The sequence below is a fragment of the Labrus mixtus genome, chromosome 7 (assembly GCF_963584025.1).
Source record: "Labrus mixtus chromosome 7, fLabMix1.1, whole genome shotgun sequence".
In the NCBI taxonomy this organism is placed as follows: domain Eukaryota; kingdom Metazoa; phylum Chordata; class Actinopteri; order Labriformes; family Labridae; genus Labrus; species Labrus mixtus.
Window position 1 is genome coordinate 31,471,445 of NC_083618.1, and position 14,030 is coordinate 31,485,474.

The following is a 14,030-nucleotide window of genomic DNA, read 5'->3' on the forward strand; positions in this document are numbered from 1 at the left end:
GAGTGGATGTTAAAAAATCAGGCTGAGGTTTCATTTCTTCGGAATAAATGTTTATAACTTTATTTAAACAGCAGAGCACCAAGAAGGTAAAAAAAAAAGCACAATGTCTTCATAACCTTACAAAATGATAGGAACAGACATATTTTAAATGTATTAAACGATGAGTAAATTAATTGTTAAAATGCCGTATTTAAAAAATGTACGGAAGTCCACAGAGGACAAACATCCTTACGTTTTATTTCACTCAGTTTTCTATTTTCTGAGAACATTTTGGTTGTTTTCTCAAGATCTCGACATTTATGTTGCTATCGTGTAGAGTTTTAGTCAAGACCACATTAACCATTAACCGAGACCAGAGACCAAGAACTGTAGGGATCGAAACCGACTCAAGACCAAGACAAAGGCAGAGCGAGACCGAGACAAGACCGAGACCATAAATATCACTGAAAAATCCTCATCTTGTGTGCAGGGGGCGTGTCACTTAGACGGTAACACCCAGTGGTGTAGTGCAGCGTAAATCTCCTCTGATTCACAGCATGGATCGATGGATTCAGTAGTATGCTGTACCTCATGGTGAAGGGGCAACTCTCCCAATTCCATCTCTAACTGGCTTGTACACATGAACTAAGTATGTAGGAGTAGTCTTAATGACACTGTTTGATGACACAGAGGCTGTTTATCCTCTGCTAGACGGGTCATTTAGAAAAAAACATTTTGGGGAAAAATTAAGAGTATGCCCTACTTTTTAGGCACCACAACACCACTGGTAACACCGGGATGGTGTTATGAATGAACAGAAGTTATTTTCCTTCTAATCAGAGGAATGATGTGGAAAAGTAGCCGATCAGTGGTGGTCTTGACCAGTCTTGATTTAAAATCCTGAGTCCACCCAGTCTGAGGCAGAGCGAGACCCTAACCCAGTAAAAATGCTTTCAAGTCTGAGACCTTCAAAAAGTGTCTGGACTGACCAAGACCAATTTTGAGCCCTACAAAACTACTATCTTGAATAAAAACAGATATTATAAGTTAATATGTGATCAGTTATTTTCTCCAGGTCTTAAAGTAACGCAGGAAACCGGCCTTGCTGTCCAGAGACAAATAAGTCGAGATTGTGAGAAACAAATAAAATCACAGGTAAGAAGTCTGGATGTGTGTCCGCTTTGGGCCACCGTTAAAGAGACAAACAGCAGGAGGAGAAAATGTAACACAGTTTAGACCTCGTTCAGCTGGATGACGGTGATGGTGATGTCATCACGGTACCTCCTGGCCAGATCTGTGGGCAGACTCAGCATCTTGGCCAGACGGTTTGGAGCCACCGATCCGTACCCGTCATCCCCCAGGGCGTGGCGGAGCAGGTGGGTGGTGGCGTTCTGGTCCTCCAGTACAGACAGAACCCGCCCCTTCCTCTCCAACAGGAGGCGCTGCAGGCCGCCCAGTGTCGTTCCAGCGCCGGGAATTATGGGTCCTTGCTGTTGAAGACCTGATCGTCAAACAAAAAAACGTTCTTAGTTAACAGACAGGTCATCAGACCGAGACCTGGTCCTGATCCTAGCTAACAGGTCATCAGACCGAGACCTGGTCCTGATCCTAGCTAACAGGTCATCAGACCGAGACCTGGTACTGATCCTAACAGGTCATCAGACTGAGACCTGGTACTGATCCTAGCTAACAGGTCATCAGACCGGGACCTGGTCCTGATCCTAGCTAACAGGTCATCAGACTGAGACCTGGTCCTGATCTGTACTGATCCTAGCTAACAGGTCATCAGACTGAGACCTGGTCCTAATCCTAGCTAACAGGTCATCAGACCGAGACCTGGTTCTGATCCTAGCTAACAGGTCATCAGACTGAGACCTGGTCCTGATCCTAACAGGTCATCAGACTGAGACCTGGTACTGATCCTAGCTAACAGGTCATCAGACCGAGACCTGGTCCTGATCCTAGCTAACAGGTCATCAGACCGAGACCTGGTACTGATCCTAGCTAACAGGTCATCAGACTGAGACCTGGTCCTGATCTGTACTGATCTCTAACCTTTGACCTCTGACCTGTCAGCTGTTCTCCCACCAGCTCCACCACGGTCTGTCGGTGCATCAGCTCCCAGAGTCCGTCAGTCGCCAGGACCAGAAACTTGTCGGAGGGTCTGATTCTGTGTCGGGTGACCTCAGGTTGGGCGCTCAGGTAGGGCGGGGTCAGGTAATGCAGGGTGGAAGTCCGGACCGCCTCACTGACTACAGACATCAAGTCCGGTCGGGTTTCATAAACCCGGTTCAACATCTCTGCGCTCCATTTGAAGCGGACGTCACCGAACGCCCTGAACGGCAGCAGCAGACCCAGCAGGCGGTCGTGACGGACCACCGTCCTCCACTCCGATGGCGGGTGTTCTCCCAGAATCCTTTGCAGCTCATCCGGGTTCTGTGCATTATGGTCGTTGCTGAGGCTGACCGCCGACCAGCTCCCGTCTGACTCCTGGACGCCGAGGACGGCCCGGCTGTCTCCCAGGTTGGCGACGTGCAGGACGCCATTGGAGATGTGGGTGACACAGGCCGTGCAGCCTGACAGCGCCACGCGGAGCGGCGAGGACACAGACAGCCCCTCCCCGGGAAGAGACAAACGCCTGCTGACGAGGAAAGACAAATAACCACATGACTCACCTTTGAACTCTTGAGATCTTTCTGAGTTACACGTGATCTTTAACTTTGATCAGTGTGAAGGAGACAGAACGAGGACCTGGGTGAGGACATGGACAGGTGGACTTGAGCCTCCACAGAAATGTCGTAGTCAAGACGACGAAAAGCGTTGACCAGCGCCGACATCACCCTCCCGCCATCCTGCAGCCAATCAGAGCAGAGGAGATTTTAACTACTTTTATTTCATAATTACCATTTTAAAAAGTGAAGACTGAAGATTTCTTCAGACTTTGAAACATGAAATTTAAATCTAGACGCTGAAATGTTTGAAACCTCCAAACGAAACCAACATGCATGTGCAGTTCCTCAAACGGCCACTAGAGGCGGACTTCAAAAGTGAGTCGATCCCCATGTTAAAATCCCTAACTGTATAAACAATGGTTGTGACGTCACACACTGGGTACTCGACTGCGTAATTGAAGCCTCGAGATCGCCATCTGGTCACCGCCATGTTGGATTTCTGGAGACAGAAGTGACTTGGTAGGGCTGTAAACGACTTGTTTTACCACTTTAGTCTAGTCTGCAAGTCCCCGTCGGACCACATGGTTCCTCGTAACCATTTCCTGTTTTTCTACCACATGTCTAAACCTGTTTACCTCCTCAGGCTCCGCCTCCTCCTCCTCCTCTTCATCATCTTCGTCCTCCAGACGCTCCTGCCAGTAGTGTCGGAGGCTGTGGAAGAAGCTCGCTCCTCCGTCGGGATGATCCTGGGGGTATTTGTGCCACTCCAGCAGCGGCGGTACGGCCCGTTCCTCTTCCACGGCCCGCTCGAGCTCGGCCAGCGTCCTCAGCGGCAGCGTTGCCACGGCGATGTAATAGAGGAGCCTCTGACTGACGGCGTGAGCGCACGCTGGACCAGCGTGACCGTCAAACACGCCAAAGAGCACGCCGCCGCGGCCTGGAAGGCAGGTGGCGCTGCTCCGGCGGTCCTCACCAGGGTGGTTGGATGGCAACATGTTACTATGGAAACCAAGAACCCCATGGGATGCGGGGCCTCGGGGGAGGGTGTGGCTATACTCGTTGGCCTGGCAACAGAAGACAGTCAGTCACATCAGATCTTTGACCTTTTTTTTTTTTTTTTTACCTTTATAAAGAATCTCACCTTTAGGATGCGACTGATCTGAGCTGGACTCATTGGTCCCACCTCCTGCTCTGCCCTGTACTTCCTGCTCCCACTGCCTGCTGGGTAATGGAGTCTGGGGAGTTCAGGGGGCGGCGCAGAGGAGGAGAGATAGCAGCACTGATGAAGCTCAAACCTGCAACGACCACTGAGGGCTCCCGTCCGTCCCAGCATGGCTGCTCACCTGGAGAACCAGCAGGAGAACCAGCAGAACCAGCAGAAGAACCAGCAGGAGAACCAGGAGAACCAGCAGGAGAACAAGCAGGAGAACCAGTAGGAGAACCACCAGGAGAACCAGCAGGAGAACCAGCAGGAGAACCAGCAGGAGAACCAGCAGGAGAACCAGGAGAACCAGCAGGAGAACCAGCAGGAGAACCAGCAGGAGAACAAGCAGGAGAACCAGGAGAACCAGCAGAAGAACCAGCAGAAGAACCAGCAGGAGAACCAGCAGGAGAACCAGCAGGAGAACCAGCAGGAGAACCAGCAGGAGAACCAGGAGAACCAGCAGGAGAACCAGCAGGAGAACCAGCAGGAGAACCAGCAGGAGAACCAGGAGAACCAGCAGAAGAACCAGCAGGAGAACCAGCAGGAGAACCAGGAGAACCAGCAGAAGAACCAGCAGGAGAACCAGCAGGAGAACCAACTATATTTTTAATGCCATTTCTTTACTCCATACAAAGTCTGTTTTGGATCACTTAGTGTTTAGGTCTCACCTGCGAGCGGTCTCACCTGCGAGCGGTCTCACCTGCGAGCGGTCTCACCTGCGAGCGGTCTCACCTGCGAGCGGTCTCACCTGTGCATTAACACTTTGCTCAGTCGTCACATGGAAACGTTTTTGTCCTGAAACAGAGAACAGCTGATTCATGTTTCCCTCCACGTTGAGGCTTCGAGTAAGTCATTAACAAGTTAATGAAGTGAAAAACTCACTGAGTGTTTGTTGAGGTGTTTTCTTTCCCTCGTTAACTCTTTGATTAAATCCTCAGGCAGGTAAAAAGTGGGCAAACTTCCCTTCCCCTCGACGGATCGTCTCTTTCCACAGAGGTCATGACCTCTTCATGTCAGGTGTGCAGTTGAAGGTTGTTTATGCTTTTCCGTCAGTCTGTGACCTTTGACAGCTTCATAACTCAGTCAGTAATCAGTAATCCATAAACCTGGAGCGGCGCCCTGTGAAGCCCCGCCCCCTCCTCTGTGACTGAGCTCAGTCAAGTTGTGAAACTCTGAGAGGAAGAAAGAAGCTGTTTGAGGAGGTTTTAAGTCCACCCCCCACACGGCCGTTTTGGACGCCCCTCGGTTTTCCAGATATGAGAGCAGTTATCACGGCATGATCATCGTGCTCCTCCTCTCTAGTCCTTTTCAGACCGCCGTTTCAAGCCATGTTATTAACACCCTGAGACGTGTCGCCTTCAATCTAAATGTCCGGGAGGCGTAATGGGTGTTTATTTCTTTACAGAAGTATCGAGATATACATCGCCATTCAGAAACAACATTTTAAGATATGAGTTGTGTCAGTGACAGCGACATCTTTGGGTACTCGCTCATATCTCTCCAAGGACGGCAGACATTTTTATAATTATTGTTTTTATTATTGTTGTAGTTATTATAATTCTCTTTGAAGTTGCTGACATAGTTTTCATTTTTATTACACCAAAAAGTTTTGTTGTTATCCATTTGTCAAGATCTTTGACATTTCCCACGGCAGAACCTGTGTGTGTGTGTGTGTGTGTGTGTGTGTGTGTGTGTGTGTGTGTGTGTGTGTGTGTGTGTGTGTGTGTGTGTGTGTGTGTGTGTGTGTGTGTGTGTGTGTGTGTGTGTGTGTGTGTGTGTGTGTGTGTGTGTGTGTGTGTGTGTGTGTGTGTGTGTGTGTGTGTGTGTGAAAACAAACAGGTCCGGGGTCTAAGGTGAGTTTCACGCTCCGGCCGATAATCCGACCTTTTCTCCCCGCAACAGGCTCCCATCCGCCGGCCTGCTGTGTCGCTCCGCCCCGCTGTGAATCATCCGGGGAGGAGGCGCCGCTGAGCGGACAATCTCTCGCTGTTAAATCCGCTGTTGAACATATACTAACCTGCTAGCTAATTAGCTGACAGTATGACCGCGATGGACCTCATTACAGGCCGCTTCTCGCGTCACTATCAGCGGGGGAGAAAGTCAGATCTGGCCGGAGGGGGAACTGTCCACCCGGAGGAAGAGGCGCTCACTCCGCGGCGGACTGCCGGGCTGTTAGCGGCGTCAGGCCGAGAGGAACCAAGGGGGCGGTGCCGCCTCTGAGGGCTGCTCCATCTCAATAACACAAACGACCAGCTAACCTCACTAATATGAAGCAAAATACACCGAAATTAACTTTAACGCTGCTTATTCTGATGATAAAAACAGGGATTCAGGAGAAGAGAAACAGACACGGCGGAACTGAAGTCTACAAAAAACGAGTTTCACATGAACGCATCACTCAGCCAGCATGCAGCCACAGGACAGAAATAAACCTAAAAAATAAAGTTTACAGAAGACATGAGAAACAGATATTTTAAAACACAGCCATTAAAGATTTATTATTGTTATTATTAATTAATAATTAAAATATACAAACAAACAAACAAACGTGACACTGACGTCTTCATAAACACCTTTAATAAAGGCACAGGTGCGTATTCAAAACTGAAGATAAAAGGAGAGATGAATAAAATAATATGAATAATAACATGAATAACAAAGAGCTGGGGCTTTTCTTCATTCATTCATTTGTATTCTTCTGTAATCCTGAAAGTTTGCTTCAGTTTTTCATTTAAGTGCTCGGACAGAAACTCTGTCTGTGTGTCTGTCTGATGTGTGTCTGTCTGTGTGTCTGTCTGTCTGTGTGTCTGTCTGTCTGTCTGTCTGTGTGTCTGTCTGTGTGTCTGTCTGTCTGTGTGTCTGTCTGTGTGTCTGTCTGTCTGTCTGTCTGTGTGTCTGTCTGTGTGTCTGTGTGTCTGTCTGTGTGTCTGCCTGTCTGCCTGTCTGTCCAGCGGTCGTCGTGGTGATGAGCAGCAGTGAGTGTTTCGGTCACTGGGTGAAAAACTGTCTGAGTGGAGGTCGAGGGCGCGGCAGAGGAAAAGGTGAATCTAATAATGTTGAATATTTTGATGACTCATCAGTTTTGATTTGATGAAGGATAAGAGTTATTCACAATAAGGCGTGTAGCTGACCTGATTGACAGGTGGGCGCGGTGTAACGGTTTGTCAGGAGGTTTAAAACCCGCCTCAGCTCCAGCTCTCAGCCTGTCGTTAGGTTGACTGAAAGTTAGACTGAGACAGCATTTCCAGCACGGAGACCGCCATGGATGGGACTCCAGCGCCCCCTGCAGGAACAGATGGGGGACGCCATCGATGGGACTCTAGCGCCCCCTGCAGGAACAGACGGGGGACGCCATCGATGGGACTCCAGCGCCCCCTGCAGGAACAGACGGGGGACGCCATCGATGGGACTCCAGCGCCCCCTGCAGGAACAGACGGGGGACGCCATCGACCCTCAATGTGGCCCTCAATTTTTACACATCAATTAATTGGAAACATGAAGAAAACATGAAGAAAACATGACGAATACTGCCATGAAGCCATGAAGCCATGAAGCCATGAAGCCATGAAGCCATGAAACCATGAAGCCATGAAGCCATGAAGCCATGAAGCCATGAAACCATGAAGCCATGAAACCATGAAGCCATGAAGCCATGAAACCATGAAGCCATGAAGCCATGAAGCCATGAAACACGTTCAGAATGATATCTGATGGTATGTGTTGAGTTAAATGAACGTGGCTCTGTTCCTGCTCTACAGGGTCGTGTAGTGATTTAGATGAAGAGCCACTAAAGCAGACCCCGCAGCGCGTCGACCCCGCAGCGCGTCGACCCCGCAGCGTGTTATAACTGCGGCAGAGGAGGTCACATCTCCAGAGACTGTAAGGAGCCGAAGAAGGAGCCGAAGAAGGAGCGCGAGCAGCACTGCTATAACTGTGGGAAGGCGGGACACATGGCCCGGGACTGAAACCACGCCCACGAGCAGAAGTGCTGCGAGAAGGTCAAATGCTACAGGTGAAGAAAACGCACAGGTAGACCGATGTCAGCTACAGGTAAACTCATAGGTACCAGTTAACTACAGGTAAACTTCTATGATTGGCTGAGTGATGTTTCACGTTTTAAAGAACTGATTTTAAGTTTGGACCGAAGAGAATGTTTTCACACTAAAAAATCCAAATGTTATTTTTGTACAATATATCACTTTAGAGCTACTATAACAATGTCATTCGGTTGTACTGCAGCCTGTAAGTTTTATCTGACAATAAAAACATGGAGGAGGATGAAGAGACAAACTCCATTGATTTCACAACAACACAGAAAAAGTTCAGAAATGTTTTATTCAACATGTTGATCACAAACAAGTCATCAATAATAAGCTGGAGCGGTGCCAGGTTACTTCCGGAGCACTGCTGAGGTTCCATTGAGCAAGGCACCGACCCCCCCCAGCTCAGGAAGGCAGCCCCCTCACTCTGACTTCTCTCCATTAGTGCATGTCCACAGAATCCTGTTTGTGCATGTGAGATATAGATTAATATATAATAATAGATATTAATAGAGATATATAATAATAGATATTAATAGATATTAATAGAGATATATAATAATATATATTAATAGATATATATATATTAATATATAATAAAAATAAATGAATAAAATGTAGGTCCACGTTTTCACAAAATACATCTACTGTGTATGTAGTCACATTCGTGTGAATAGAAAATAGCGCCTAACGTCGTCTCCTCCAGCAGGGGGCGGTAATGAGCCGATTAAGATCTCGCGAAGAAGAAACAGGAAGAACTCGGTGAAGCACTTCCGGTTGGTGTCGGCGTGTGTTGGTCGTTTGAGGAGAAGTTTTTCTGCAGTTCACTGGATTCTTGTTAATAAGAAGTTTTAACTCTTCAGCAGAGATGGTGAGCAGCGCAGCGGAGCTTTAATCTGACTCTGACTTTATGAAACACGAATAAACAGCTAGTTAGCATCATGCTTTAATGTTAGCTTTACTTTAGCTTGTTAGCTTAAACCGCCGCGTCCAGGAACATTCTGTTTATTCTGCGTTTATTTTCTCCTTCTACATGTTTAAAATATGACGAACTTTTAATAATAATCCAGAAAACAATGTAAAGTCTTCTCTCAGCTGGTTAAGAGCTCAGACACACGCCGATAACTAAATTATCAGATTTATGAATGGATTCCGGTGTGAGCTGATTCCAGTTGTCCTGTTACCCTAAAGCTAAAGAGGAGTTTTTAACTAGTTATGAAACAGACTGAGATAAATACTGATGTCTGTATATGACCGACAAACCCAACAGAGACACCATGAATCATGTTCTTAGTAAAGTCTGATTTATATGACCTGTTTCAAACACACACACACACACACACGGACATTAAAGTGACAGATTTATGAATGGAGTCCGGTGTGGGCTCCCTGAAGCTCTCACGTCCTTACGAGTTTACTTTAATTCAGAGCTCAAACGTTTTAAACTGTATTTTAATGTTTTTTAATACAGAGAAAACATCCATAAATATATATATAACTGTAGTTTGAATTTATATAAAAAACCTGTTTCTGTTCTTTTACAGGCGAGAAACGCAGAGAAGGCCATGTAAGTACTCTGTGTGTATTTAATGTTTCATTATGTACTCATTGTACATATTGTGCCTTAACATGTACATATGTATTCTTAGTGAGACTCTCTGTTCTGTTTTTATTAGAGATGCACAAACTGGTAAAATCAGGGCCGACACCGATGTTTGTTATACTCCCACAACACACTTCATCATCTGCTAATAAAAAAACCTCTTCTCTGAATCAGGAGTTAGGTGTCAGTTAGGTGTCAAATTGATTTGGCAAAACAAACAAACATCGGCTACCGATGTTGGATCCGTCCGTCTCCGATTTTTATGATTCATGCCACATTATTTGCAGATGTGCCGATGTCCGTCTACAGGGCTGATATCCATCGATAACGAGGTTGAATCGACTCGTTTTCATCGACAAACATGAGAGAAAAAGATGTCATGAAACAAACGTTGGAGCGGCCCTGATTTTCCTAATCGTGCATTTCTAGTGATTATTGATAATAAACTCATTGCTCAGTTATTATGGCATTATAGCCAACAACAGATATTTACGTCCCTGCGACGTCTGAATGTCGTGGAGGTGTAATGGGGGGGACAAAGTGTAGTAACAACAGAGGCGTTACAAAGGAGAGACGGGATCAGCGCTGTCCGCAGAGTGTGCATGACTGTGTGTGTATGTGGCGTTCCCGCTGTGCCGTGCTTCCACAATGCTGAAACGCAATGTGACCTCGGCTCACAGACTGGGGCGGCGATATCACACCGTCAAGGAATCAACATGATACAAAGACGAGATGACTCCTGAGCTTAGTTACGGCGCCTCTGCTGAAAAAGCCGTGTGAACAGAGCGGTAGTTTCTCCTGTCTGTCAGAAACACGTCGTCTTGTTTTATGTCTCTCACTCTGCTCCTCTGTCGTGTCTCTCAGGACGGCTCTGGCCCGGTTCAGACAGGCTCAGCTGGAGGAGGGAAAAGTCAAGGTCAGCAAAACAACAAAATCACAAGTGTTCTTTAAGATGAAGTCTAGCTGCTGGTCAGTTTTGATATAAGTCTGTTCTGTCTGTCTCTCACCTGTCTGTCTCTCACCTGTCTGTCTGCAGGAAAGGAGACCGTTCCTGGCCTCAGAGTGCAGTGAACTCCCCAAAGCGGAGAAATGGAGACGACAGGTAAAACATCAACTTCACTTCCTTTAGAATTAGCCTCATTACCTGGTGTGTAATTGTTGTGTTAGTGCGTCATACCGATCGAAGTAGAAACCTCCAGTGTTGAAAAATAAGCCAACACGTGTGTGAAAAAACAACAACACTGCAGTTCCTTGAGTGTCCACTAGAGGCCGAAATGAAAAGCTTAAGAATCCACTGAAGGTCGTAACGTCGTAACCCAAAAAGTTTGTTTGTGTTTCAGATCATCAGCGAGGTCTCAAAGAAAGTGGCTCAGATCCAGAACGGTGAGTACTCGACTGACTCACCTGAATCATGATCTGAAGCTCTGCAGCTCAGAGAGTCACAGGGAACTCATGAGACCGAGTCTGGAACCAGATCCAGCAGGAGAGAGAGAAATGATCTGTCTCTCTGTCTCTCTGTCTCTCTCTCTCTCTGTCTCTCTCTCTCTGTGTCTCTCTCTCTCTCTGTGTCTCTCTCTCTGTGTCTCTCTCTCTCTCTCTGTGTCTCTCTCTCTGTGTCTCTCTCTCTGTGTCTCTCTCTCTCTCTCTGTCTCTCTCTGTGTCTCTCTCTCTGTGTCTCTCTCTCTCTCTCTGTGTCTCTCTCTCTGTGTCTCTCTCTCTCTGTCTCTCTCTCTCTGTGTCTCTCTCTCTGTCTCTCTCTCTCTGTGTCTCTCTCTCTCTCTGTCTCTCTCTGTCTCTCTCTCTGTCTCTCTCTCTCTCTGTCTCTCTCTCTCTCCCTGTCTCTCTCTGTCTCTCTCTGTCTCTCTCTCTCTGTGTCTCTCTCTCTCTGTCTCTCTCTCTCTGTGTCTCTCTCTCTGTGTCTCTCTGTCTCTGTCTCTCTCTGTCTCTCTCTGTCTCTCTCTGTCTCTCTCTCTGTCTCTCTCTCTCACCTGTCTATCTCACTCTAACCTGTCTGTCTGACTCTTACCTGTCTCTCTCTCTCACCTGTCTGTGTGCAGCTGGCCTCGGTGAGTTTAAGATTCGGGATCTGAATGATGAGATCAACAAGCTGCTCAGAGAGAAAGGTCACTGGGAGGTCAGGATCAAAGAACTGGGAGGACCGGACTACGCGGTAAACATCGACCCCCGAACCATTTGATCGAGTAAATGGAACCCCCCCCCCGATTCATTGTGTGTGTGTTTCAGAGAGTGGGCCCGAGGATGCTGGACCACGAGGGGAAGGAGGTTCCTGGTAATCGAGGGTATAAATACTTCGGAGCAGCCCGAGACCTTCCAGGAGTCCGAGAGCTGTTCGAGAAGGAGCGTACGTAAACTCTGTCTTCACTTCCTGTTTATATCCATGTGTTTATCTCTGTGCCGTCGTCTGATTGGTCCTCTCTGATCATGTGACTCTCAGCTGCCCCGGCTCTGAGGAAGACGCGGGGGGAGCTGATGAAGGAGGTGGACGCAGAATATTACGGCTACAGAGATGAAGACGACGGCGTGCTGCTGCCTCTGGAGGCACAGTACGAGAAACAAGGTAACGATCAGTTAGACCAATCAGAGGGCAGGACACAAAAACACCTGAACCTCTGACTCACGGTCAGATACCGTCGTAGTAGAGGTGGGCGATATGGGAAAAATATCATATCATGTTTTTTTTTTTGGCAAGATCACAATTTTATCCCGATTTCTTTCATAGTGATCTTTAGACTAATTTGTAAGTTACTGACCAGTTCAACCAAACTTATTAACCTGTATAATGTTTTTAAATGCACAAAAACTGTGCAGACAAGTTTAATCTATTTGAAAAACATCTTTGTAGGAGGTCTGGAGGTCTCACCCAGAACATCTTTAGTAACAGAAATGTCTTTCACTCAATTTGATCAATATTTATGAACAATTTGAAGGTTTTCCTCACCACTTTGAAATGATGATTTAGTTATGTGTCCTCTTTTTATGTTCATCAGGAACATTTTCACACAGTGATGCATTCATTTAAAAACATGTAGACTTCAGGTTCTTGTGTTTCTGTTCTATTTAGCCCTGCAGAGTTCCTCCACCTGGAGCTTCATACAGGCTCTGCAGTCTTTGTTGTTTTTATGACATCATTGGACTAACTTTAGTTTAGTTTATATATAATCAAACATAATACAGAATGTGTTCATTCTGTGACACATGATCAAAGTAAGTTTTACTGACAGAAGAGTTTCATTCATAGAGGGGGCGGGACATTGTTGATTGACAGACAGACAGTCACCATGGTTACTCACTCTCACCTGCCTGCTCCTTTGTAACATCGTTTAGTGTAATCCCTATAAATTCAGTTATCACAACAGGTGAGCTTCAGGTGGAGAAGATTGATAGTATAAACAGAGAATAAATATAACAATAATAATAGAATAGTTTTGACCATACATGACGCCAACTAGCGATTCGGCGGCTTTATTCACCAGATCTGATGCGTGTGTGTGATCGTGTGTGTGTGTGTGTGTGATCGTGTGTGTGTGTCTGTGTCTTACAGCTGTGATGGAGGCGGTGCAGAAGTGGAAAACAGAGAGAGAGTCTCGTCTGTCGGGCGATCAACAACAACAAGAGGAGGAGGAAGAGGAGAGCATCTACACCGTCCACAAAGAAGAGGTGAACTGCACCTTTACTTTCCAGGAGTTTCAAGGTCTCGTTAAGAGCACGTGAGGCTGAGCGGTGTTAAAGCTTCAGCTGATTCAAAGGAGCCGCTCTGATTCGCTGATCTATGATGTCATGAACTGAACCTCAGATGTTTTTGTTGTTATTGTGAATGACTTCCTGGTTGTTTTGTAAATAAGATTTATAAACGTTCCCTTCATCAGAACAGCTCGAGAACAAACAAACCTGCTCATCAACTCTAAATGATTCAATGATCAGTAACGTGCAGCGAGTGCGTTCACAGACTTTGATGGTTGTGGGCGGAGCTACATTTGAAAGTAAAGTCAGTTAAACGTGATTGTTGTGTGTGTGCAGCCCGACGACGAGGAGAGCCGAGAGGAGCAGGAGGGCGAGGAGGGAGGAGTCACCTTCATGGCACACGTACCTGTTCCCTCACAAAAAGAGGTGAGACACACACACACACACACACACACACACACACGAACCACACTAAACACAGAACCCTGATTCTAATCTGGATGTAAAAAAACAAAACAAAGTCTGAACCTTCAAACAGTTTTTAAAACATGTGGCTCTCCCTCTCTCTCTGTCTCTCTCTCTCTGTCTCTCTGTCTCTCTGTCTCTCTCTGTCTCTCTCTCTCTGTCTCTCTCTCTCTGTCTCTCTGTCTGTCTCTCTCTCTCTGTCTCTCTGTCTGTCTCTCTCTCTCTGTCTCTCTGTCTCTCTGTCTCTCTCTCTCTCTGTCTCTCTCTCTCTGTCTCTCTCTCTCTCTCTCTGTCTCTCTGTCTCTCTGTCTCTCTGTCTCTCTCTCTCTCTGTCTCTCTCTCTCTGTCTCTCTCTCTCTCTCTCT

At 46.8% G+C, this 14,030-nt stretch overlaps 2 protein-coding genes and 1 pseudogene across 2 annotated transcripts in view; 2 read left to right on the forward strand and 1 right to left on the reverse strand.

Annotated features, from left to right (window-relative positions):
* Positions 1-1,211: 1,211 nt before the first annotated feature.
* Positions 1,212-4,446, reverse strand: LOC132977183 (pyruvate dehydrogenase [acetyl-transferring]-phosphatase 1, mitochondrial-like). Its single transcript, XM_061041628.1, has 6 exons — positions 4,097-4,446; positions 3,793-3,994; positions 3,287-3,715; positions 2,731-2,831; positions 2,049-2,617; positions 1,212-1,480 (listed from the first exon to the last, which is right to left on the reverse strand). Exons 2-6 carry the CDS (start codon positions 3,982-3,984, stop codon positions 1,212-1,214), a joined length of 1,560 nt encoding a protein of 519 aa, XP_060897611.1. The 5' UTR covers positions 3,985-3,994; positions 4,097-4,446.
* Positions 4,447-6,820: 2,374 nt separating this feature from the next.
* On the forward strand, positions 6,821-7,871 carry LOC132977262 (CCHC-type zinc finger nucleic acid binding protein-like; annotated as a pseudogene).
* Positions 7,872-8,647: 776 nt separating this feature from the next.
* Positions 8,648-14,030, forward strand: part of isy1 (ISY1 splicing factor homolog) — a 5,913-nt gene continuing 530 nt past the window's right edge. The window contains exons 1-10 of the mRNA XM_061041668.1: positions 8,648-8,766; positions 9,440-9,462; positions 10,363-10,414; positions 10,535-10,600; positions 10,839-10,881; positions 11,556-11,668; positions 11,743-11,860; positions 11,954-12,076; positions 13,061-13,176; positions 13,537-13,626. Of these exons, the coding sequence (XP_060897651.1) occupies positions 8,764-8,766; positions 9,440-9,462; positions 10,363-10,414; positions 10,535-10,600; positions 10,839-10,881; positions 11,556-11,668; positions 11,743-11,860; positions 11,954-12,076; positions 13,061-13,176; positions 13,537-13,626 (747 nt within the window). The 5' untranslated portion in view covers positions 8,648-8,763. The remainder of the gene's footprint in view (positions 8,767-9,439; positions 9,463-10,362; positions 10,415-10,534; positions 10,601-10,838; positions 10,882-11,555; positions 11,669-11,742; positions 11,861-11,953; positions 12,077-13,060; positions 13,177-13,536; positions 13,627-14,030) is intronic.